General features: G+C 36.5%; 2 protein-coding genes and 1 pseudogene across 4 annotated transcripts; 1 reads left to right on the plus strand and 2 right to left on the minus strand.

The window, feature by feature from the left end:
- The window catches only part of LOC111395340, a 7,615-nt pseudogene extending 4,565 nt beyond the window's left edge, over window positions 1-3,050 (plus strand).
- A 2,001-nt stretch (window positions 3,051-5,051) lies between these two features.
- Window positions 5,052-5,597, minus strand: LOC111395341 (uncharacterized mitochondrial protein AtMg00810-like). The gene is made up of 2 exons (XM_023021321.1): window positions 5,478-5,597; window positions 5,052-5,396 (listed from the first exon to the last, which is right to left on the minus strand). Exons 1-2 carry the CDS (start codon window positions 5,595-5,597, stop codon window positions 5,052-5,054), a joined length of 465 nt encoding a protein of 154 aa, XP_022877089.1.
- A 2,929-nt stretch (window positions 5,598-8,526) lies between these two features.
- Window positions 8,527-13,943, minus strand: LOC111396311. Of its 3 annotated transcripts, XM_023022711.1 has the most exons (9): window positions 13,541-13,940; window positions 13,009-13,086; window positions 11,760-12,437; window positions 11,485-11,587; window positions 10,103-10,203; window positions 9,835-10,009; window positions 9,184-9,354; window positions 8,883-8,983; window positions 8,527-8,782 (listed from the first exon to the last, which is right to left on the minus strand). In XM_023022711.1, the coding sequence occupies exons 1-9, from the start codon at window positions 13,853-13,855 to the stop codon at window positions 8,690-8,692; spliced, it is 1,815 nt and encodes a 604-aa protein (XP_022878479.1). In that variant the 5' UTR covers window positions 13,856-13,940; the 3' UTR covers window positions 8,527-8,689. The 3 variants fall into 3 exon arrangements, with proteins under 3 accessions (XP_022878479.1, XP_022878481.1, XP_022878480.1); XM_023022712.1 differs by lacking the exon at window positions 8,527-8,782 and having other exon boundaries at window positions 8,882-8,983; window positions 9,145-9,354; window positions 13,541-13,941; XM_023022713.1 differs by lacking the exons at window positions 9,835-10,009; window positions 10,103-10,203 and having other exon boundaries at window positions 13,541-13,943.
- Window positions 13,944-26,974: the final 13,031 nt, after the last annotated feature.

Genomic DNA, 26,974 nt, shown 5'->3' on the forward strand with positions numbered 1-26,974 from the left:
GTTCAAATATCTCTTAAATCATCATGCAATCATCATAGAAACATACTCACTTTACTAGACATCAGTTCAAGTTAGAAACTAAGACATAGCTTCAAAAAGTTAGACATGCTATAACAATGTGTTTATTTAAGCAAAATTTGGATAGCTTTGGTTGATGGAAATTGATTATACGACTATAATTTAAAGTTAGGAAAAACTTGTTCATTTTTGGAGATTAGAGATCTATTTACTATTTGAACAATATATTAAGGATCGATCGTGCATTTTTAACATAAAGTACAGTATTTTTCACTATGGTAACAACTTACAAGCTTCTTTTTCGTTTTTATTCCCTCTGTCTGTGATTGGTAGAAAACTAGTATATTCTCCCGAGGTCCTCTTTTTGCTGTGCTGAAAATAACTATGCTTTTCCCAAACCCACCTCTTCTCCTCCTCTATCGCTCAGGCCATATTGTCAAAGCATTCACACTCTCCCAGTCTCTGAAGCACCATTCCATCTCTAAGCTTTCTTTGCATCCACTTGGGCTTCTGGTGCAAAGTTAAGAGGTATAAAGAACTCATCTTGTTCTTTTTCTTGCAATAATTCCAACGGTTAGTTCCTGGGTATTGTAGTTTTCTTGGAAATGTTAGAATTTGCTTATTTGCTCATTTTAATCCTATGTAATTGTAGTAATGTTCTTGTGAGTTCTTTGAATGATGAAGGTTTTGCCCTTTTAGCATTCAAGCAATCAATCAAAGAAGACCCTGAAGGGTCACTAAATAACTGGAACTATACTGATGAAACCCCTTGTTCTTGGAATGGCATTACGTGCAAAGAACAAAGAGTTATTTCTTTTAGCATTCCAAATAAGAAACTCACTGGGTTTCTTACTTCTTCTCTTGGATCTCTTTCTGAGCTTAGACATGTGAATTTAAGGAATAATAAGTTTTTTGGAACCTTGCCTACTGGGCTTTTCAAGGCTCTTGGGATGCAAAGTTTGGTGCTTTATGGAAATTCTCTTTCTGGGTCTCTTCCATTTGAGATTGGGAACCTTAATTACCTTCAAAATTTGGATTTATCTGAGAATTTCTTTAATGGGTCTTTGCCAACATCATTGATTCAGTGTAAAAGGTTGAGGACTCTTGATCTCAATCAAAATAATTTTAGTGGTTCTTTGCCTAATGGGTTTGGGAAAAACTTGGTTTTGTTGGAAAAGCTCGATCTTTCTTACAATAATTTTGGTAGTTCCATTCTTAGTGACTTGGGAAATTTGTCCAATTTACAAGGAACTGTTGATTTATCTCACAATATGTTCAATGGTTCAATTCCATCTAGTCTTGGTAACCTTCCTGAGAAGGTTTATATCGATCTGACCTTTAACAAATTAAGTGGTCCAATTCCGCAAAATGGTGCTCTAGTAAATCGAGGACCAACAGCCTTTATTGGAAACCCGAGACTCTGTGGCCCACCATTGAAAAATCTTTGTTCTTCTGATAGTGAGGTTAGTTCTCCTTCTTCATTTCCTTTCTTGCCTAGTAATAACCCTCCACAAGGTGGAGATAATGTAGGAAAAGTTAATGGCAAACAAGGGCTGAGTAAAGCTGCTGTGATTGCCATTGTTGTGAGCGACGTGATTGGAATTTGCGTTACTGGTTTACTTTTCTCATACTGTTACTCGAGAGTTTGCTCTTATAGCAAGAGAAAACATGGAAACGGGTATGGTTTTGATCAGAAAGGAAGCAAGGGGAGGAAGGAATGTTCATGTTTTAGGAAAGATGAATCAGAGACTTTATCAGAAAATGTAGAATAGTATGATCTAGTGCCGCTGGATGCAAAGGTGGCCTTTGATCTTGATGAACTTCTCAAGGCGTCGGCTTTCGTGCTTGGTAAAAGTGGCATTGGAATTGTTTACAAAGTTGTCCTCGAGGATGGGCTTACCTTGGCTGTGAGAAGATTGGGTGAAGGAGGTTCACAGAGGTTTAAGGAATTCCAGACAGAAGTCGAAGCAATTGGCAAGCTGAGACATCCCAATATTGTGACCCTTAAAGCCTATTATTGGTCAGTGGACGAGAAACTATTGATATACGATTTCATACCAAATGGGAACCTCGCTACTACAATCCATGGTGAGTTTTACAGCTTAGGAAACTTGTTTAATGTAGTCAATTTGGTTGCATATTAGTTTACTTATGTCTTATTTTACTTGATTGTTTTGTTTGCAATAATGTCCTCAGGAAATCCCGGATTGGTGTGTTTTACTCCACTTTCTTGGTCTATGCGAGTGAACATAATGAAAGGAGTTGCAAAAGGCTTGGTTTATCTGCACGAGTATAGTCCCAAAAAGTATGTCCATGGAGATCTGAAGCCTTCTAATATACTGCTTGGACATGATATGGAGCCCAAAATCTCTGATTTTGGACTTGGGCGTCTCGCTAATATATCTGGTGGATCCCCGACCCTGCAATCCAGTCGTATGGTCTCCGACAAACCACAACACAGACAACAAAGCAGTACACCTTCAGAAGTAGTGACAGTTGCCTCTGCTGCTGCTTTTGGATGCAACTATCAAGCTCCGGAGGTAATGAAAGCAGTGAAGCCATCCCAAAAGTGGGACGTCTACTCGTATGGAGTGATCTTACTGGAAATGATTACTGGAAGATCACCAACAGTTCAAGTCAGGAACTCGGAAATTGATCTCGTTCATTGGCTGCAGCTCTGCATTGAAGAGAAGAAGCCACTTTTCGATGTGCTAGATCCACACTTGGCTCAGGATGCTGAGAAAGAAGAGGAAATGGTCGCTGTTCTAAAGATTGCAATGGCATGCACGCAGAGCAGTCCCGAAAGAAGACCTACAATGAGGCATGTCTTTGAGGCATTGGAAAGAATATCCGTTTCATCCGATTAGCTGAAATTCATATTCATCTATCCATTAGTCAGGATTTCGTTAATATTATGACGTTTTGGAGCTGGGAATGGGACAACGATGCGAGCACGAGATTTCTTGATCACACCACTAGCTGTAGAATCTCTTCTCTTGAGTGCCAAAAAAGCTAGTTGACTTTAAGTTTGCTTTAAGAGCATGGTGTTATAGGCTGTGACTGTTTCTTCATGTGTGTATATATAAGAATGTTATTTGCTTGTCTTATTGTAGACCTTTTGTTTGTTTATTGTTCTTCTGATCAGAAAATTATTTGTTTTCCCTGCATGTGAACAAATCTTCTTTGGAATTTTTCCCATGGCAGTATTTGCGAGAAATCTTGGTCTCATTTGAGAGAGGTAGGTGGGTGAGAATCCGGGGGTATTATAGACTTTTCCATGGAAAATACAGGTAAATAACACCATTAGTCCGTAAAGTTTATTAAATGTCACACTTTAGTTTAGGAATTAATACCTAATTTTAACACAGTTTTGTCCCTTTTTTCTTTATTTATTTATTTTTTTTATTTTTTATTTTTTGAGAAGTTATTGTGATGTTCGTCCAATTTACATATCACTTAAGCCATTTGTGCATAAATTTTTCCACAGAATTTGGCCAGATTACTCTCATGTGTGAGACCCACCGTGAATAAAAAATTGCCAAAAAACACCCCCACCCACCCCACCATGTGTGTGTTCTGGCACTGTACACACAGTAGGTTTGTTTACATATTTCCGTCAACGAATGCTTATGAGTAGTTATTATGTCCAGGTTGGGGAATGTTAACATGAAAGTTTAAAGTTTTGTGATTCAATTCAGTAAAAAATTTGTGTGACGTACAAAGTTGGAGCGAGAACTTAGTCATACTGCGTTTGTACACGAGTCATATTTAAGAAAATGTTGTAGTATGGGATTTTTTACCTACGGAGTATGTTTAGAAGCTAATGCACTGTAAATAAAGATCATATAGGCGATGTTGATGTTGGATAGCACAGACCAAATGATGACTATGATCTTTCGTACTTCTTAAGTGAAGTTTTAGACATAGATAGACTATTAATAGGGCTTATAACCCTCTTAGAAGAATTTTAGAGTTGTGCCAAAGGAAATATATATGGTGATGAGTACGTCGAGTCTGTGGCATTTTACCTCTTGTTTAGCCCTAAATTTTTAAAACTCGCTTTTCCCACTTTGTTTTGAATCACACATTTTATAAAATTCACAACTTTTGTTAATTTCTAATCAGACATTTCATCACATTTTATTAAAATTTATTGAAAACCAGATTTTCAACTAAATCAAATAGGGCTAATTGCTGCCGTAGTTGGCATTAGGATCTTTTTTAAATTTTCTTTTCATTGTTACTTATGATGATATCTATTAATCATGGTTTACGTGCCTAGGCATAATAATTTTTTTTAATATTATTTAAATTAATTTAGACTAATAAATAAATAAAGTGCATGCCTTAAAAATTTGTACGAATTTCATACCTTTTTTTTTTAAGTTTTCAAATAATAACATAGATCTCAAAATCTTAAATATCCTAAATCAATAATGCTTTAGAATTTATTATTATTAATTTTTTTTTGAAACTTATTTATTTTATTTTTTTTAAGTTTTGCCGATTGAAAATTTTGTTGGTTTGGACTTTATAACGTAACAAGACAATGTCACACGCCAAACAAAATGGTATGCCAAGCATCTAGATAGACTTTTTTTGAACCCTACAATAATGATGAATAACTGGAAGTATTTGATAAACCACCATGTATTGCTAGTGGCTATGGTTTCATTATATAAGAATTTTACACTAGAAAATAAGGCAAGAATATTTCTGTACAAGGCAGCATATACAATGTAATCTTATTTTCTATATTTAGGGGATTGATTGGAATCATGAGATTGAGGGGAGGATCTTGGCGATCCGTCCATAACTGTAATACCCCCCGCAAGCCTAGCGTATCAGAATCATGGACGTGTAGCTTGGAGCGTAGGAAGAGGAGGGTAGGTCTGTCGAGACTTTTGGTGAAAATGTTCGCAAGTTGTAACTGAGTGGGGACATATTTTATCTTGAGGTTGCCAGAGGCCACTAGTTCCCGTACAAAATGATAATCCAAATCAATGTGCTTAGAGCATTTGTGAGAGACCGGATTAACGGGAAGAGACCGGATTAACGGCAAGGAAGATTGAGCTTTGATTATCACAAAGTATTGCAGGAGGAGACGAATGAGAGACACGAAGATCACGAAGAAGATGCTGGAGCCATTTAACCTCAGAGGCCGTGAGTGCTAAAGCCCTATATTCATATTCATAGCTGGAGTGCGAAACTGTCGGCTGCTTCTTAGAGCTCCAGGACACTAGGTTGTCACCAAAATAGATTGCATAACCAGAAATCGAGCGATGTGTGTCAAGCCAACCCGCCCAATCGGCATTAGAATAAGCAAGGAGTTCTTGAGACGAAGACAAGGTGAAGGATAAACCAAATCGAAGAGTTCCCTTGATATATCATAGTATCCGTTTTACTACAAGAAAGTGAGAGATAGAGGGCTTGTGCATGAACTGACTGACGGTACTAACGGCATGAGTGATGTTCGGCCGAGTGATGGTGAGATATTGGAGAGCTCCCACAAGTGATTGATAGAGGTGCGGATCATCAAAGTTAGGGCCTGTGGTGGAAAGACGTTGAGCGACCACCATGGGAGTACAAACCAGTTTGGAGTCAACCAATTTAGCACGATGTAAGATATCATGAGCATACTTGGCCTGGCTAAGGAAGAGACCAGAAGATGTGCGATGGGCTTCCAATCCCAGAAAGTAATTCAGAGAACTAAGATCTTTGGTGGAAAATTCACTATTTAGCCGACGAATAAAGCCATCAAGGAGTGTCGAGTTGTTGCCAGTTACGACAATGTCATCAACGTAGAGCAATAGGTAAATTAAGTCAGCACCCTTGGACAAAACAAATAAGGAGGAATCTGCTTGGCTGCAAACGAAGCCAACGGCCAAGAGAAAAGAGTTGAAGCGATGAAACCAAGCTCTTGGCGCTTGTTTAAGACCATAAAGAGCTTGACGAAGGTGGTAAACATATGTGGGATGTTTAGAGTCAACATAACCAGGCGGCCGATCCATATAGACTTCTTCCAGTACGAACCCATTAAGAAACGCATTTTTAACATCAAGCTACCAAAGAGGCCAATTATGAGAGATGGCCAAGGATAAAACAACTCAGACAGTGGAAGCTTTGACAACATGACTAAACATTTCAGTGAAGTCGAGACCTGGTTGTTGTGTGTAGCCCTTTGCAACCAAGCGGGCCTTAAGACGATCAACAGTGCCATCTGAAAGGTATTTGATGCGGAAAACCCATTTAGAGCCCACAACATTTGCGTTGGGCGGTTTAAGTACCAAGCCCCATATATGATTTTTGCGAAGGGCCTAAATTTCTTCATCCATGGCTGCAATCTATCTAGAATGTTTAGCAGCGCACTTGAAGCCTTTAGGTTCGTGCATGGTGAGAAGAGATACAAGTAGGCTGGAGTTAGGGACCATGCACACATAAGAGCAGTGGATAGGCTTGAAAATGCCGAATTTTGCACGAGTTTGCATTGGATGGGTGCCAAGTGGAGGAGGCTGGCTCGAGCATACTTCAGTAACAGGAGTTGGATTGGCGAGCAATAGCTCGGAGTCATTAGAAGGACTTTGCACTATGTGACTAGTAGGGTCATCACCTGCGTCCTGCAAAAGAGATATAGGCACAAGACTAGTAGATGCATCAGTAGAACAAGAATTACAAGGAGGTGGTATGTAATCGGGTTGAGTAGGTGATGAGGCCTCTGGGATAGTGATGGGCTCAAGAAATGCACTAATGGTAGAGTTAGGCATGGACATAGGACAGCGAGTTCCCTGAAAGGGATAATTGAGTTCATCAAAAATTGCATGCCTGGAGATAAAAACATGATTAATGGAGCAATCAAGACAACGATAGCCATTATGAGACATACTATAACCAAGAAAAACACAAGGATGACTATGAGGAGCTAACTTGTGAGATGCATAATCACGTAACGAAAATACAAGGTAGCCAAAGGAGTGAAAATTAGACTAAACGGGAGGCTTACCATACAGCATCTCAAAAGGAGACAAGCCATTAAGAGTAGGTGTCACCAACCGATTGATGATGAAAGCAGTCGTGCTAAAAGCATCAACCCAAAATTTAAGAGGAACATGTGAGCGAAAAAGCATTGCAAGACCAGATTCCGTTAAATGACGGTGTTTGCGTTTGGCGCGATCGTTTTGGGCCGGTGTTAAGGGCAAGACATATGATGACGTATGCCACAATTTGAAAAGGTGATCTCAAAAAATGTGATTTGTAAATTCTATGCCTCCATCACTTTGAAAAACTTTGATTTTAGCGAAAGATTGATTTTCTACAAATTTCTGAAATTGAAGAAAAATGCTATAGAATTCGGATTTTAATTTCAAAGGATAAAACCACGTGAATCGTGAATAATCATCAACAAAAATTACATAATATTTGTAACCCATATTAGAAGAAATAGGGGATGGACCCCATAAATCACAATGAATTAGATTCAACATATTAGAAGCTTGTTTTTCATTTAGTTGGAATGGGAGTCTATGACTTTTCCCAAGTTGACAACTAGAGCAAATAGTGGGGTTTGGGAGCAAGGAAGTCACACATAATTGGCGATTTTTATTCAATAGAGAAACAATAGAATGAGATACATGACCTAAGCGAGCATGCCAAACATCAAAGGAAGCTCGAGGACAACTATGGGAAAGTACAGAAAGTAAAGAGTTATGGTCGCGCTTGAGCACATAGAGACCATTTTCACGTTGCCCGGTTGCCACCACCTTTCTTGTGACCTGATTTTGTATAAAAAAGCGATCATTAGTGAATGTGATAGAGAAAGGAAAATCAGTGGTAAGTTTGCTGATGGATATCAGAATTTTGGTTAAGCCAAGCACAATGTAATCTTATTTTCTATATTTAGGGGATTGATTGGAATCATGAGATTGAGGGGAGGACCTTGGAGATTCGTCCATAGCTCTAATAATAACATTATTGTACTTTTGGAGTCTCAAAATTCCTCTCAATCCAAATTTCTGGAGTTATGGGCCCAAAATTGAAAAGCAGACATGACAATTGTAAAGACAGTTTAGGTTAGGACTGAAGTTTTGGCCATTGACATGTCCTCAGTCCTTATGTGTGAAAGGGAACATGGCAACTCATAAGTAGGGTTAATGTAAAGTGTATTTAGACACCCTCATTTCATAATATATGCATCCTTTAGAGTAATGTTTCTGCTATAACTTTTCCTTTTTCATTTATATATATTATCTTTCTCCTCTAAATATTTTATTTTACTTATTGAAAGCTAAATTTAACCTCTGTGTCAAGTTGATTTTCGAAAAGTGATATTTTTGAAAATTGTATAGTTAAAAAGTATGAAAAAGTTATAAGAAAATATGAAAAAAAGTGATTTTTTTAGAAACGGGCCTATATAAGCCAGCATTAATGGGGAGCTAGGTGGGTGCTTGGGTGGGAGGTGGGCGATTATTTAAAAATAAATAAAAATTCACCCACACAGGCGTGTACAGAAATAAAAGATAATGACAACACATTGTATATTCTGTTAAATACAGTGTCACGAGATATTCCTATCGCTCATCCTTTCGGTCACCTCACCATGAAAGTGTGACACCATGAGCGAATAAGTCGAAAGAGGAGGAGGTATGTAATTCCCATCGTATATGAAGATAGCTGCTTAACAATTGCTACACGACAGCTCATGATCCGATAATTTACTGTCATAATGGCTTAGATGTTGGACTACACAAGGGTATAGTTGTTCCGCGGCCTGTGAGTATCAGGTAAAGTTTGAATTATTAAAGTGAGTGAATAAGTTAGGGAGGTGGGTCAGGGGTCAGACAATTGAGGAAAGGAAAACATTTGTATACCATTCGTCCTCCCACCAAATCATAATGAGCATAATGAGGACCGTCACGCTCTCCGAATACTTTATATGTAACCAAATGCTCGGGAATGAGTTTCACTGTTTCTGCTCGAGATAATGGACGGAAGATGAAAGAAAGGTTAACTAAATAAAATAACTCCCACAGAATTAACTCATTTGGAATCAATTTGCTAAAAGAGCATACACTTTTGCTATATTGGAATCAAAAGAGGCAATTATTCTTATGAATGGGGTATAGTATGCACCATGGGAAGTAATAAAGTTTTCGGATCAAGACCACACACCATATACAGCTTCTGGAGGACAAATTAAGTCACGATCTCCAGCAAGAGCCAAGACAGGTACATTGCTTTTATGAAGGTGATCCTTGTAGAAAAATTGACAGCTTCTATCACGGAGCCCCCCCGCACGAAAAGCAGTTGTCAGCTGCAATAAAAGTTTAGCAGGAACAGTACCTGCCAGTGGTGATGAAACTCTATACATTAATGACATTGATATTGATTTATGCCAAGTTTAACAGTTTCCATACCCAAGATAAGAAAATTCCATAAATTTGGACGCATTCTCGTGAAACTTAATTCTGGCTCTTTTCCATGTTCAATAAGTAGATGATCTATAGATGATTGACGCATCAAGGCCAGACTGAAGCGCTTGACCCTTTATTTGTGTATCGACATGTGTTCAAGAAATCGTTTCAGCAGACACAGAACAAGATATTTGATAATAATTAGATGCAACAAAACAATAACAACAAATCTTTCATATCTCATTAGAGGCAAGGGGAAGTTGGTGGCAGTTGTTCACATTTAATGAATGTGATCCCATGTAGCATTCTAATTTAGCTTAACATCCATATCCATACCCACCCAACCCTTAAGCGCATAAATAAATTGACAAGCTGATAATAATATGCAGTGGAAAAACATTTGACTTACAAAAGTTATTTAGAACAAGCTTCTTCAACAGCTCTGGATGCATCATATCTTGTGCTGATATTAGGTCATTGAGCCATGATAAGACATAAGGTGGACGAGATGACAGAGGATAAGCTGCAGACAGTAATGCTCCTAATGGAACAACAGGCACATTGAGAGCCTGTGCAGGATCAGCCTGCAAGACAACTACATTGTAGTACTGCCCAGTAGGAGGTAATAATTTTCTTTAATCAGAAAGGAGATGGACCAACAAGGAAATGCTACTTACGAGGGGTAGGAGTAGTTTGAGCGAGGATTTAGAAGATGTGTAGTCAAGTGATGACGCTAATGTTACGATAGCTGCTAATCTGGGATCTCTTCCTTCGAAACCTTTTAAAATTACATGCATTACGAGAACATGCCAAAACTCAGCGATGGAAAAATTGTACTTACTGAAATGTGCATATCATAAAGAGCAATCATGAAATTACACAAACATAATATATCGAACATTGTTTGAGAAAGTTGTCCGAGACTAGCGTCTTGAGGCATGACTAGCATGAGGCTTCCATTAAAAGCCTGCATATGCCTCAGTGCCATTTATCCAGGCTTACGCCTCAAAGGACTGAGGCTTACGAGCAACTGAGGTGTGTGCTCGTATATGACTGAAATCAAAGTTTTTGGTGATTTCATATTTATAGCCTGGAACATTTTGTGGGATTCTTTTTTGATCTCCTCTCCTTTATATGAAAGGCAAATGGAAAGAGAAAGGAGAATGCAACATTGCAAGAGGAGGACGAGGCAAAGAATGAAAAAAATGTTATAACAAGAATGATACTAGGGGGAATCAAATATGTTGATAATCTCTAATGATCATATAAGTAGTGATGACATCAGTGACCTGGGTTGTTTCTACTTCTATTAACATGTTACATAAATCTAGGTCCAACTTTCAAGACTCAGGTTTTGGGTCCAAAAGGAATAAATTTGGGTCTCCACATGACAAAAATCATCAATTTGAAAGTTAAAATCACAAGAATTGAAATAAATGTTAAGTGGTTTAACAGTTTTACACTCCAGGTGTGCATCGTATGAAAGTCACGTTCGATTTCAACACTTATACCAATGGTTTGGACCTTGGGGACCCAAAGTCATCATTTAAATAGATTGGGGATTTAAAACCACACTGTGAAAAGTTGGAGAGCACAACCTTATTTTAACCTTTAAAAATTTCCAAATAAGCAAAATGGACATAGTTTGTTAAAAAAAATCTTCAATGCTACATTATCTAGAGCTCCATCTAATTTAGGGGCTGTGTTGGACATGTTGACAACAATTTATTTAATTTTGTTTATGTTTTAATAGCATTGAATTTCTCGTTCTTCTTATTCATTTTATTCATTTATTTATTTAATTTTAGATTAGATAAAAGACATGTAGGGAATATTATTGGCGGCAGATAGAACCTAATATAGACCAATTTTAGGCAGTGTTTATGCATTAGACACCGATACTATGTAGACTGCAAGTCTTTCAACTTGCCTATGACGTTGACTATAATTCATAGAATGCATTGGAGACGCTCTTACAATCTGCATTTGCATGTTTTCAAGTGAATCACAAGTAAAATTAATGCTATTTATATAAATTAAATATAGGAGTCCAACTTACCATATCGTGACAGCATCGCATATAGCAAGATACCACCCATTGAATGTCCAATTGCAAGCAATCGACCATCCTTTGGTTTGCTTTGGGCCCTTATGTATTCCATCTACAACATTGGAAATGGATAGCACAATGATTATGAATGCCAAAAAGAAATAAATAAATAGTCAGCATAAAAGGTCACCAGATGTCAAAAATTATGTTTTAGCTTGAACTACGGGGTTAAATAAAGAGTGATAGCATGGTATGACCATCAACAAGGAGAAATGTCACCTCACCGCAGCAGGAACATCTTCTTCAAGGTAATGATCGAAGTCCCAATCATATTTGATAATCAAGTCCAATTGTTTCTGGAAATCTTCTATGGTAGTAATCAGTCGCTCTTGCAGATCAAACAACTGAGGTGAAACAGAACGCTGACCTTCTTCAATAATATCTACTAGTTTTTGACTTAGATCCCTAATTTGGCCAGCAGCAGCAGAGTTCTGCCTTGTTTCCAGCAAACTCAGTAATTTCCCCCTTACCTCACTAAAGCGTTCAAAAATGAACGAATCCTCTAAGAGTCTTGATATTTGATCAAAAAATTTAGCAGACATTATGTTGAATTGACTTTCACTGAGAAAGCCAGAGAGTCTTTCAGATAAGCGCATAAATGTTTCTGTCAATTTTGTCACCAATTTTGATTCATCCCATGCTGTTGCAATCCTTGTTGGTTCATTATTGGCTACAGCTATCTCAGCTTTTTCCAAGTCATTCTGGGTATTGGTTGACTGCTGCTCTCTGGAAGGAAGTCCATTGGTTACGTTCTCAACCGCAGCTTCCATGAATTCAGACATTGCATGAGCTGATTTCTCAACATCTTTAGCATCTGATCCATGCATGCTCAACCCAGCTCCTCGAACTTCAAGAATCCAAGTATCAAATCCTTGACCACACATGTAACGGGCAAATGAAGACTGCAAAATTATAGTTTAGAAATTATGATTAGTATAGCATAATTGATAGATTAATCGTATCTTGTTGATGTGCTGTTCTCTTGGACCTCATATAGCAAAAATAAGATTCTTTCACTCCCAATCAATGCATATTATGCAGCATTTCAAGAGAGACAATACATGAAAAGAGGCAGATTTTTAAGTTATCATAACTGTTAGTTTTTCAATAACCTAGCTTAATTTTGAGGACATGCAAAGAGGATTAATAAATCTCATTATTTATCTTAAAAGAAAAAAAGAATCTATACAATAGATACTAATGATCCATTAATAGGATAACTCCCAACTAAATCTTGCCTCTAGTTGAGGACCATTTCATGAACTGATCATTCCTTTCAAAAATTTCCAGGGCACAAGAGGGAACACAAGTATAGGCCAAGAAGACTCCTAAACTACTTTTGTATAAGAACAAGTGGAAAACACTTATATAATTATTTCACAAAGATTAAACTAAAGCTGGTTGTTTTCTTTCCTCTCTTTACTGATGGCAACTAAAACTTTTCCTACACATGTAGAAGTCATATAAACTAACCCCAGGAGAAAGATCATATCCAATGGCATTTGTTCCCACACCAGATAGCAGCAGCAGAGGATGATTTCGTGGCGGTGCCTGTTTTCAAACAATTTAAACAACATACTTAAATAAGTTCTCTTTCATACATAACAGCAATAGTCACTTGTATCCCATAAAAAGAGAACAATTTTCTCCAAAAAAGATAGCCAAATGTTAGGAGCACCCTTGATTACACGAACAAGCACGAAATGTCAAAGTTTGATTATCCCCGCCAGTAGCATATGCAGAAATTTACAGAAGATCATCTATAATTGTATAAAATGTATAGTTATTATTCAACAGGCGAATTTATTGTCTCCTGCAACGTGTATATAGAAGCTCATTCCAGCTCATCAAGTGATAAAGTTCTACATGGATCATTAATTATCTAACGCAATTTATACATAGAAAATTACGCTACTCAATTAACACCGCCCTAGGGCAAAAATTGCAACCTGACCCGTGAACTAGCACAATATGCATTTATGTATGTAAATGTGAAAAGGGGAACCTGAGGAGAAGGATTGTAGCGCCAGAGGGCGAGGCGCCAGCCGGAATTGTTGACGGAGACATAGTGGATCTCGTCGGCTGTGCATATCGGCGGTTTGTTCGGTAGTTTCTCGACATCATCGATTTTTTCATCTTGAGTGTCGTTGGTTGAGAAGGCTCGGGTTCTTGCCGTGGCGGTGGTCAGGGTGAGCGAGCGGCCGAATGCAGCAACGCGTGGGAGCGAGAAGCAGTTACGGAGGCGGTGGTGTCCGCGACGGCAGATGGTAAAGGAGGCGAAATGGATCGCCGGATTGATGTTGGATTGAGTGATTACCATTTTTATAATTTACAGGTGAACAGTTTGTTTTGTTTGAAATTTGATATTGTGGAGAACTTTTATTTGTTTGATTGATTCCTTGTGTTTGGGGTTTTGACCTTTTCAGTAGTGTAGACTGTAGAAGGTTAGGAAATTGGATAAAAGGACACGCCACGTCGCCGCTTTTTATGTAAATCCAATAAAATAAAAGAAGCCATCTTCGGTGATTGGTACCTAGTCCCTGTTTGGCCTCCATTTCGTAAAATTAAAAATGAGCGAAACATTATTTTTTTAAAAATGAATGATTGAAAAAAAAGGAAAAATTTTCAATTTACATGTAATATTATTTTATAAAAAATTTTATAGTTAAAAATAAAGAGTAAAATGAAAATTAATGAGGATCAAACGAGGGTCTTTTGTTTTGACAAGAGTAGATTATAAGATAACAAAACAGGAATAACGTTATCTAGTACACGTTAGTTAAAAATTATCGTAAGAGCATACATATTATTCTGCTATATTTGAAGCAATGTTCACTTAGTTGTTAAATTCGAATATAGTAGAATTCAGATACTCTATTCATGATCTGTTGACCGTAGTTCTGGACTCTATTACAAAAATTAGCATAAGATGAGGGCCCGTTTGGTACACATTATCGTAAAAATGAGAATGAAAAATATAGTCGTTACGAGTCCTACACAAGAGATAGAAAGTCAAATATGGTGACTTGATATGATGGATAATGGTTATATTTTTCATTTTAATGTACAAATAATGAAAAACAAACGAGGGCTGAGTAATGTTGCCCTAAAGATGTTATCTTTTGTACTAAACAAAGATGAACGAAAATCTCGTATTACAAAACTTTCTACGAGAAAAAAATTTCTAAACCAAATTGAAGGTGTGTTTTACTTTATTCCAAACCCACCAAGTATGGACAACTTTACTATGACTAACATTTCAAACCAAACCTTCTAGTCTATAAAACCCTTTAGGCTTTAAGTTCTTTGGAATGTAGAGAAAAAGGGGAAATTCTTGCCTTTTAATTAGAGACCCTGATTTGGGCTCCGTTTATATTAGGCTTTCTCTTGGGCCACCAATCAGAAAAATGAGATCATCGGGTTGTCAAGTAGAACCCATTCAACACTAAACCATCATTCTCCTTCGGGAAAATTACCCAAAACTTGCCATTAAAGATTAGTTTTCGAAAACAATGGTGTTAAGTTTAAAATTCAGATTTTAGGTGGTAAATAGAATTTTTAATTGTAATAACCCCACGACCCCTACCCCAATTAATCCCAAGCCCAGCCCTCCACTCTATGTATATATCTCTCTCTATGAGTCACTTTGTATCTTTCTCTCTATCGTCACTCCTTATCTTCCCTCCCTCTCTCTCTCTCTAGTCTTTACCACCGCTCTACCCACCCCACGATAACCCTAGAGCGGAGCAGAACTACTGGAAAAAGTTGATGCACGTCGTGTAAGAAGGCTGCAACCAGAGTTGGTGGCGCCAATGAAGCTTTTTCTGATTTATGGATGGTTTTTTTAACTGTGGGTGGTTTGTTGGTGGTCGAGGTAGTGGCGACGGTGACTTGCAGCTCGCAATGAGCGCGTACCCTCCACTTGTTAGAAGTGTGACTCAAATAGGAGTCTAAATTGCGTTAAATTTCTTACCTTTTTTAGGACTCTTTTAGGACTAGATTTTATACTATAAATACAGGACTTCTCTTTCAGTATTTTTTTAAAAAAACCTATTATTGTTGTAATTCTCTCCTTTTATTGATTGAATAAAATAATATCGTTTATTTGCCAGTTCTTTTATTTCTTTACTTTAATCTTGTTATTGGGTTATTCGTGATCTTGTTAATTACTTCAATTACAACAAGTTGTATTTATTAAATCTCAATTCATGCATTATTGGTCCATCGGTCTCAACAAATGGTATCAGAGCGGGATTATTGGTGAATTTTGGCCTAAAACTGATCGGAAAATTGTCTGAAAATTACCAGAAAATCAGAAAACGAATCTGTCCGATTTTTCGATTTTTTGCTTGATCTGTTTTTGCGTTTTCTGGTCAAACCAAAAAGAGTTTGAAAAAACGAATACCACCAGTGGACTCAGCAGGCAGAAACAGTCCAGAAAGGGTCACAGATTGTCGGCGCGTTTCCGGCCAATTGCCAACAGTGGAACTCCGGCGAGGAGAGTGGCGGTGCGTGCGGCGGTTTTCGGTGACGGTGTCTTCAGGTAGTTTTCTCCGGACGACGAGACAGACCTTGTGGTGCTATCCAATTTCAGTTTTGGGTGTTGCAGATTGTAAGTTCTTCCTGATTTAATTGAGATTTTTTCAGAGATGAATTCGTTAAAGTATGAAATTCCGCTATTGGATCGCAATACAAGATTTTCGCTGTAGCAAGTAAAGGTGAGAGCTGTGTTGACGCAGATGGATCTTGATGATGCTTTGCTGGGTTTAGATAGGATGCCAACAAACTTGTCTATGGAGGAGAAACAACGGAGGGATCGGAAGGCTTTAGCACAAATCCAACTTCATTTATACAACAATTTGCTGCAAGATGTTTTGAAAGAGATGACAGCGGCTGCTTTGTGGCTCAAGCTGGAGCAGTTGTGCATAACAAAGAGTTTGACGAGCAAACTGACTCTAAAACAGATGTTGTATTCTCATCGCACGGCGGAAGGAGGGTCACTGCAAGACCACCTTGCTGTGTTCAAGGAGATCATTGCAGATTTGGAGACGTTGGAGGTAAAATATGATGAAGAAGATCTAGCCTTGGTCCTGTTGTGTTTGCTACCTAATTCTTTTTCGTCATTTCGTGATACTATTCTGTATAGTCGTGACACGTTATCCATTGAGGAGGTATACGACTCCCTGTTCTCAAAAGAGAAGATGGAGTTGTTGGTTGGAGATCCTGCATCTAGGAGTGGGATGCTCTTGTTACTCATGGTGATCAACGGAGGGGTAGATCGAAGGTGAAGTACAACAATGTGAATTGTTATTATTGCAAGAGGAAAGGACACATCAAGAAAGATTACGACAAGTTGTAAGGTAAAGGTAATTTACATGCAAATCATGCAGGTCAATCAGGTAATTCGAACGAGACTAATATTGCTGAAAATTTTTGTGATGATGGAGATGTGATGTTGGCTGTATCTGACGGGGAATCCAAACCTGAGGAGTGGATTCTGAATTCTGCTTGTTCGTATCATATGTGTGCTAATAGAGCTTTGTTTCAAACATATGAGACGGTGAAGCAAGGTGGAGTTGTCATGGGAAACAACCAATCTTGTCGGGTTGCAGGAATCGGTTGAGTCAGATTGAGGCTACAGGATGGAACAGTGAGGACACTTGATCAGGTTCGTCATGTTCCAGACTTGACAAAGAATCTTATATCACTTAGTACCTTGGATGAAAAGGGGTACAAATTTTCTGGTGGAGGTAGAGTCTTGAAGGTTCGAAGGGGCGTCCGGGTTGTACTAGAGGGACAGAGGAAATCCCAGTTGTATATCTTGCAGGGGAGTGCAGAACCAGTTCAGAGACATTTGAACAAGTTCAGTACCGTGGTGGACATTCAATTTGGTACAGTACCTCTCGGGTTTGGCTCTAGGTCAGTTAAGAACTTTTCTCAAGTGAGTGTTGATGAATCCGCTTTGCCACCAATTTTAGCGGGTACAATGTGTTCTTGTAATGCCAATGGACTCATGGAGTGTAGGTACAGTTTTGGAGATGTCTGTAATGCTTTAAAAATCATTGAAGGTGACAATATTGGCAAAGGACCTTTTGATTGTGCATTTGGTGTGGTTTGTGCTACAGGGTGTGCTTCGACCCTGTCTAGTGATTGTTAATTCCAAGAGGAATTTTGGAAACCCGAGTTTGGGTTCAGGTGTCGCTTGTGGACGCCGGGCTGGAGAACGTGTTATCGTGGAGAGTTTGGTTATTGCGTTGAGGAGATTGGTCAGTTCATTCTGATGCAGACGAATTATTTCTCAAGGTGGAGAAATTTTGGAGCTTCGTTCGTTGCACCGAAATTTGAGTCAAGGTGGAGATTGTTAGAAGTGTGACTCAAATAGGAGTCTAAATTGCATTAGATTTCTTACCTTTTTTGGGACTCTTTTAGGACTAGATTTTATACTATAAATACAGGACTCATCTTTCAGTATTGTTAAAAAAAAGCTATTATTGCTGTAATTCTCTCCTTTCATTGATTGAATAAAATAACATCGTTCCTCTGCCAGTTCTCTTATTTCTTTACTTTAATCTTGTTATTGGGTTATTCGTGATCTTGTTAATTACTTCAATTACAACAAGTTGTATTCATTAAATCTCAATTCATGCATTATTGGTCCATCGGTCTCAACACCACTCACCAACTTTTGCGCATTTTGAGGTGTATTTTCGACTACCGGCGGATCTAGATCTGGTGTCAAACCCATTTGACGTGCCAATAGGAAGTGTAGAGAAAATGGGATCAGAGGACGATCTATATTTTTACTTATATAATTATGGAGAAGCTTAGTGGTGGAGATGGATTTGAGATTAATGACTCTGTTTTCGACAATGGATTTGAAGGTGTTGGCGGAAATGATGGTGATGGTAATTGTTGCTGTGGATTTGAAGTGAAGGTAAACTTGAGTTGAAGGTGGTTGTGGTTGTGAAATTGGTTGTGCAATTGAGTGGGTGGTGGTGATTGGAGGTGAATTGTGGTTTTGGTCTTTGGTGTGTTCAGATTTGTTTATGATGACCTTTGGTGATCAAATATGTGTTAATTGTGATAGGGTGTAACCAATTTTGTCTTTATTGTCATTGTACGTGACTCGATTAATAGTGAGATACAAATTAAATTGATCTGGTCACATACAATCATATTGAATACAAATTTTGTCATAATTAATAACAGATAACACATGTCAATAACTTGATTACGTACAAGATATAGTCACAAACAATAAATCTGGCCACAATAATCACAATAACACAATTAGTGACAAATCTCGTCAACTGAAATGCAACATTACTACCACCACATAGTACTCAAAACGTTGGTAGCACCCTATCACCACCACCGTCAAACACATCAACTGCAATTTACCTTCATCACCTATAATGTACTATCATCGCCACCAAGCAGACATATTTTCTAAACACAGTGCCTCCTCTCCTCCTCCACCACCACCTATAAAGATTTTTCTGATGGAGAGAGAGAGAGAGAGTGAGTATAATTGATTGTATATATATATATATATATATATATTATTAATTGGATTTAAGACCTGAATTTTGAAATAATTTAACAAGTTGTTAGTTTTGAAATGGAATTTTTTTTTTGTAGGAGTTATGTATTGTTCCTTTCTTATTCTATGAGGAATTCTCTTAAACCTCTTTGTTACCTTAAAACACTTCGACCCCTGAACACACACGTACATGAAGAGGAATATATAATAATGGAGTTGAAGTAGGAGTGGACTGAATATTCATGGGGATGGGTTGCAATAGAATAGTGAACAACGTACGAGTGGCACTAGATCATGTAAGTATTATGCCCTAGGTCCAATCAACTTTGGACATAAATACTTTTATATATAATTAATGCAATTAAATGGCAGATCTATTATTTAATTAATAGACAATTAAATAAATAATAGAGTTCGTAGATTCAAATATTTGTAATTTGTTAATCACAAGGAGTTGTAATTGTGAGATACAAATTACATCTGATTGAATCTAAATCATTCGTGGTCGTAAGTAATAACGAGATACGAATATCGTTATTACAGATAGACCATCACGTGTGGCATTTCTTACTTGTGAAGTAAGTAGCTGATCTCACAAGTTAAAGTGTGGTGACACTTAAATGAACACGTGAATGTTTTGTTATAGAACAAAACATTAGAGACCCGTCAAGAGATTCCACATGGATAACTATCTGAGTGTCAGTGGTTAATCTCTAACGTTCGGTAGTGGAATTGGTCCTTTGACTTGAGGTCGTCATGGTACCTTATATGAGGACAGTCATACTTTGGCGGTGTTGGATGTTGCTCTGAAAAGGGCCGCTAATACGACATCGTTCGGGTACGTTAAGAATCGTATGAAGGTTGTGATTGATCAATAAAGAATTCGTCACTCTTAGATAGTAAGAGATTATGATCTGCATTTCATTCAATTAAGTCGATGATGAAATCCTTAGCTAAGGTGTACTCATAAGTCGAAAAGGAGTTTTCGACTTATATTGACTTAATAGTGGAGTGAAAGATATGATCGATGATCGAGATTGACACAATTCCATATCTCGTAATTGATCGGATCATATTGACGAAGGGATTATAGTTTCACGGTAAACGAACGAATTTGGTTTTGTCATACCACGTGACATTTCCCGTAACATATATTGCCCTGACACATTGTTAGATGTCAATCAGGGACGGCGAGTGTGAATTGACGATAAATTAAAAGGGTATTTTAATTTATCAATTTTGATTAGATCAAAATAATATTTCACGTCGTTAGGTATCGTGGTCGGAAACCTAATGGGTTGCACACAAAAGAGAATTGGAATATTGCAAATTGCCAATTGGTTAATTTAACAATCGTTGGATAAATTAATTAATTGAATTTGTTATTTATATTCCCGAATTAATTAATTGGATTAATTAATTTACGGACCGGGTTTAATTAATTGGATTAATTAAATATTGGACCGGACCGGGCCGAGTCCGTTTGAGTTTATATAAATACATAATTAGGGTTTGAGGTCCATATGATTTTCATTATTCTTGCTGGCACAAGAGAAAACCCTAGAAGCTGCAATCTTATTCTCTGTGTGGATCACCGTTGGAGCCTGAACAATTGGACAGCTGTGGTGGCGAATCAAGGTTGATGGAACGAAAAGAAAAGCAAAAAGATTGCAGATCTGGAAAAGGTACAATCTTATCGCACGTTTCAGTCCTTAAGTTTGAATTAAAATCATTTTGGTACCTGAAGTGACCATTTGTGAAAGTTTTAAAAACTTCAGTGACCATTAGTGAAACCGCCCAAAACTTAAGTGACCGTTTATGAAAGTTTTAAACTTCAGTGACTGTTTTGTAATTTTTTGTTAAGTTCAGTGACCGTTTGTGAAATTAATCCTTTTTTGAACCCATCTTGATCTTGTCTTGAGATTTGAAAAAATTAAATTACGACAGGTGGAAGCAAAGACATCCACGCACCTAAAAGACGAGAAGAAAAATCATCAGATGCCCCCTCATCCTTTATTTTTCTTGGTTTCCCTAACGGGGAAACGTTTTTACCCCTCGATTTCCACCACCTCCTTTACCAGTTGTGTTGTCCACGCGACCGCCCTATGCCCCTTTCCCTTGGACCACACTATCGGATTCGGATAAGAACATTTTGTCATCCACGTGAAAATCAATCTGATGATTTTAATTAATTAATTATTAATCTTGCTATCGGCTACTTTACCCAACCCCTAGTTTTGTAAAGATTAAAATCAAAGTTTTAGTAAATTTGATACAAGCTGATTAAGGCCTAGTTTGTTTTTCATTCTTTGGCCCTAAAAATAAAAAATATGACATTTATTCATCACATCAAATCACTATATTTGACTTCTTCTTTCTTGTGTGGATCGATTATATTTTTTATTCTCATTCTTATGAAAATGAGAATCAAACTGAGGCTAAATATGTAATTCAAAAATTGTGGGATACATGAAACATGTGGCTAAAATTAATTATTTATTTTAACTTAGATTAACATTTTAATTCGTACCAAATAAATTTCATCAATTTATATTAAAATTTGTTAAAAGTTTAATTTTAATTCTTATCAATCAAACGTGGCTATCCGATGAGAAAATTATTTAGGAAAAAGCCCAGTGTACAGGGCTTTTTCCTATAGGTTTTATACAGGGCCCTCACTGTAGCGAGGGCCCACATGTATAAAAAAAATTAACGCGGGCCCCACCAATGTGAGTACCTGTAAAATATCTGACAAAAAAAAGCCCTGTACATGTAGGCTGGTCCAATTATTTATTTGATAAGAATGTTGATTGAACCTTTTTTTTTTTACAGAAAATTAGTTTTTTATTTGATAAGAATGTTGATTGAGCCTTTGCCAAATATTGCCAATCAATTTACTCTGATTTTGACATGCAACTCAAGAAATTTTTTAATAACCATTTTACAGAAAATTAGTTTTTTATTTGATGAAAGGCTAAATTAGTAAATTAATACAGCATGAATATACATATTTGCTCTACTATGAATCTTCCCACAAATTTATTTATATTCCTCTCGTTTTTCCTCATCCCCATTTATATTGTTAAAATGACAATGGAAAATTTGACAAAAATTTTGCCCATGAGAAATAGTTATCAACCGTTTTACTCTTTCTTTCGAATGTGAGCTTCTACCACATTATCTATGATAATTAAGATCTAGCTTATTTATTTTTTTCCTCATTCAAACACACTATCATATGCTCGAAAATTTATTTCACAATGAGTTGCAATTTGAAAGTAACTTAAATAAAGATTTTTTTTTTAAGTACCAGTGAGACGCACGTGCAAGGCACGTGTTATAGTATAGTTGACTATGTAATAGAGTAGATATAAAAAAATTATTTGGGTTAAACATCAATTTACATCAAACATAATCACCGAATACACTAAGGATTGAAATTCATTTCTGCGTTGTAACACTTCTGTTCATAAGAAGCGCGCGCGCACACACACATATATATAAAGATTCAGACGGTGCATTTAATGTTGGAATGGTTTTAAAAGGAAAATTATAGCAAAACGTTGGCTTTTTTTTTTCCCCCTCTAATGAAATGAGTTAAACAAGGTTGTATTGTGGTTAAAAAAAGGGGGGGAGGTGATTGACATCGTATTCGGTCCCGAAAAAGTCAAAACAATAACTTTAAAAAAAATGAGAAAGACATAAAATAGTAACTTGGCACACATCAATAGGAATGGTGCTAGGAATGTCAAACGGGTCGAGCTGCTCGTCGACTTGGCTCGTGAAAGGAGGTTCGTGGGCAGCTCGGGCTAGTAAAATCACGAGCCCAAGCACGAGCCGAGTGGGCCAGACGGGAGGCGACCCACGAGCTGGCTCCTGGCTCGTCCTAGTGATCATTCTGGTCACTGAAAAAATTTCAGTGATCAGAACGATCACTGAAATTTATTTATTTATTCCCCCCTTCTTCTACTATAAATACCCCCTTTCCCCCAAATTTTTTTCATATCTTGCTACTACAAGTCTACAACCCTCTCAACTCTTTTTTATTACATCAATTATCGAATTTTTTTTTTTTACTCTCTTGTGCAGTTGAAAGTTGTGTTACAAAATATACAATATCAATTTAATTTTTACAGTATATTAGTTACAATTTCAATTCATCCAATTCTCAATTCTCACAATCTCACTACATTTATATTCATCTAGTTAAGATTTCATCATAAATAATCAAACAAATGGATCAACGCTCATTTGTTGAGAGATTGTTCGATACAGGATGTGAGCCACTGCCACATCATGGAGAATCGCCTATGACGTCGTAAAGTCAATTTTCAAATGAATTTGCCGGTCTAAATGACATACCGATACCTGAAGATGTTCACATTCACGGTCAGGGAAGCCACAATCTAATTGATTTGGATGATATTAACGTTCCCGAAATGAAACATGAAGATGAAGATGTTGAATTAAATATCCCAGATGCGAGGGAAAAGCGAAAGGCCAAAAAACAAGTAAAATATTGGGATCACTTTAAGTTGGTTTCAACGGGAAAAGTCGTCGATGGTATTGCAAAATCTAAAGCAGTATGTAAATACTGCCAACAAAGATTTGCATGGCAAAAAGGAATTGGTACCACCAATCTCAACCGTCACTACAAAGCATGTGCGGCCAGACATGGACTTCTTCCAGCTGGTCAAACACAATTGTAATTTGGCAGTCCAGACGCCGGTTCTACAACTTCACCCCTATCCACATGGGTGTATTCGGAGGACAATACTCGAACCGGAATGGTGAAATTTGTTGTCGCCACTGAGTTGCCTCTGGCTATTACAGACAACCAACACTTCGTCTCATTCGTGAAAGAATATCTACAACCGAGGTACGTCAGGGTAAGTCGAAACACTCTTCATACTGATACAATAAATTATTTCAATAATTCAAAACAACAATTAATTATGGATTTGCAACAATATAAGGGTGTTATATCTTTAACTTCTGATATATGAGAATGGGTTAATAAAAGAGCATATATAGTTACAACTGCACACTATATAGATCCACTTTGGTGCATGCATAAGAAAATTATTATTTTTAGAATTATTGAGTTTTCTCACAATGCTAATAATATATATAATGCTATTATTAGTATTGTTAGAGAATATCATTGCGAGACTAAAATTCGATCTTTTCCTTTTGATAATGCTAGTGTTAATAAGGTAGTCATCGATAAATTGTGTAGGATACTTCAACCTGATTTTGGTGGGTATTTATTTCATATTCGTTGTGTATGTCATATCTTGAATTTAATTGTGTAAGATAGTTTAAAACATATAAAGGATGAACTTCAAAAAATTAGGAATGCATTAATATATATTACGATTTCTCCTAGTAGAAAACAAGTATTTGAAAATTTTTGTGCCGAACTAGGGGTGACAACTGCTAAAACATTTGTTAGCGACGTATGTCATAGATGGAACTCTACATACTTGTTATTAAAATCATGTGAAGGTTTCGAAAATTTAATAACTGACTTTTATAATAATATACATGTTAGAAGTGATGATGATGGTATGTTAAATGAATCCGATTGGATTTTAATTTTGAAAGTTAAATGATTTTTGACATCTTTTTATGAGATCATAAAGATTTTATCTGGCGTTTATTATCCCACAAGCTGTATGATGCTTGAACACCTTTATATAATTGCAAGAACATTTCATAAATATAAAAATGATCCTGCTTTTAGTGAAATTTTAATTACTATGGAATTAAAGTTTAGAAAATATTGGGAAGAACTGCATATATTATTTCGTTTAGCATACGCAATGGATCCCCAATATAATATTTCGGGAACTAAATACGTAATTGATCAAATCAATAAAGTTTTAAACTTGATACACCTATCACTTATAAGAATTTAGAGTAAACATTATGTGGAATGTATGATTTATATGCGGAAAGAATGTGTGCGAATGTTAGTTGGGTACCCTCTGTTGCACGTACTCCTTCTGCTGAAACTGAAGAAGATGCTGCGAAAATAATGAATTTATTTAAAGGCATTAATAAATTTAGATATGATGCAACTACAACGTGTTCATCTAGTGCCATGTCGTCTACATTTGCATCTCATCAAACATCGATCGAAATTCAAAATGTGATGCCTGCCGAATTAATTGATTACTTTAATCATAATATGCCAACAGACAGAACAATTAAAAAAAGTTTGAAGAAGTAATTGAATTTTGGCGAAAGTATGAAAGACGTTGGTCAATTGTTTCTACAATTGCGAAAGATTTGCTGACACCTCCTGTTAGTATTGTTGTTTCGGAGTCTACTTTTAGAGCAAGTAAAAGGGTTTTGACCGATGTCAGGAGCCGACTGAAAGAAGATGTTTTGGAAGCGTTAATGTGCGTGAAGGATTGACAGGACGCTTATTTTCGACTACAAGATAAATACGCTGAAATTGCATGTCGTCAAGTAAGTAATATTTGATTTAATTATATTAATCGAAATTTCATTATTTTTTAATCGTTAAATTTAATTTTCTTTAAAAAATTGTACACGTTACAACAAGTTTTTCGTGTACAATTTTTAACCCCGCCTACTTAAAATTGATGTAGCCGGTCCCAAGCCCGGATAAAGGAGGAGAGAACATTTTATGAACTTTAAAAAGAAATCAAAAATATATATTTTTTGTAAATGTATTTCAAAAAATAATTCGTCTTTATTATATAAATATTTTAGTCTTTATAAAAAGTATTACAATATGAATCATATGATATAACTAAAAAAAATAAAAAATTGTTTTTGTTAAATTATTTTTATTTTTTAACATTTTTATTTTTTAACACTTTTTATATGGTCAAGAAATCATAGTTTTTTAACAATATATTTTTATTTTTAACACTTTCACACTTAAAAAAATAAAAATAAATAAAAAAAAGACGAGCCCATGAGCTCGTGGACCAAGCCGAGCTCGCCCAAACGAGCCACGAGCGCGAGCCGAGCTCGTGAGATTAAGGGCTCGGCTCGACCCATTGCCACCTCTAAATGGTGCCAACACAAAGTCACTCTTTTAAGATATGGGAATAACTCTAAATATTATAATTGTACATGTATTCTCCTAAGCACTTGTATTTAGTTTATATTACATTTCGAGTGACATGATAAACTATAATAAGTGACGGGAGATAATGGAAGTTTCAAATCGTTTACATTTGTTGGTAGTTAATGTGTTACGTCATCCGATACTTAGCATAAGTTAATTACTAATATTTAGGAGACTATTTTCATGTATAGGAGTCCTTGACCTACTACAAATGTAGCAAGAATACCTTATAGTCCTTGTTTGGGCTCCATTTTAATTTTAATACATTTCTTTCTTTCTTTTTGTTCAATCATATATTTTTCAAATAATATTACATTTAAATTCAATTTTTTTTCTTTTTTAACCACACATTTTTCAAAAAATTATTATTTCTAAATATATTTTTCTTAAAACCTCATTAAAATAGAGCCCAAAACAAGAACATAATTAGTTAAATAATAATTAAGGTCCCCAACCCATTGTATCATTTGCACCTTTCTCCCCAATCATTTTTTCATACATAATGTAAATTTTGTAATTTTAAGAAAAGTTTGACCGTTTACCCAAACATTACAAAAATAAAGGTTAGGATTTGGTGCTGTCAAAAATTTAGATCTGGACCTATATGCTATAGTTTCAATTGATTGAGGACCCCAACTCTACTTTTTCCATGTAATAAATGACTCCTAATAAAACTGTCGGAATAATTTTAAATATAAGTGAAGTGGCAGGACGTCATTTCCACTAATCTCTTATAGCCGCCCATTCACAGCGCGTAATAAACAAGCACACCGACGCACCCCACCTTT

This window comes from Olea europaea, chromosome 6 (genome assembly GCF_002742605.1).
Source record: "Olea europaea var. sylvestris chromosome 6, O_europaea_v1, whole genome shotgun sequence".
Classification (NCBI taxonomy): Eukaryota; Viridiplantae; Streptophyta; class Magnoliopsida; order Lamiales; family Oleaceae; genus Olea; species Olea europaea.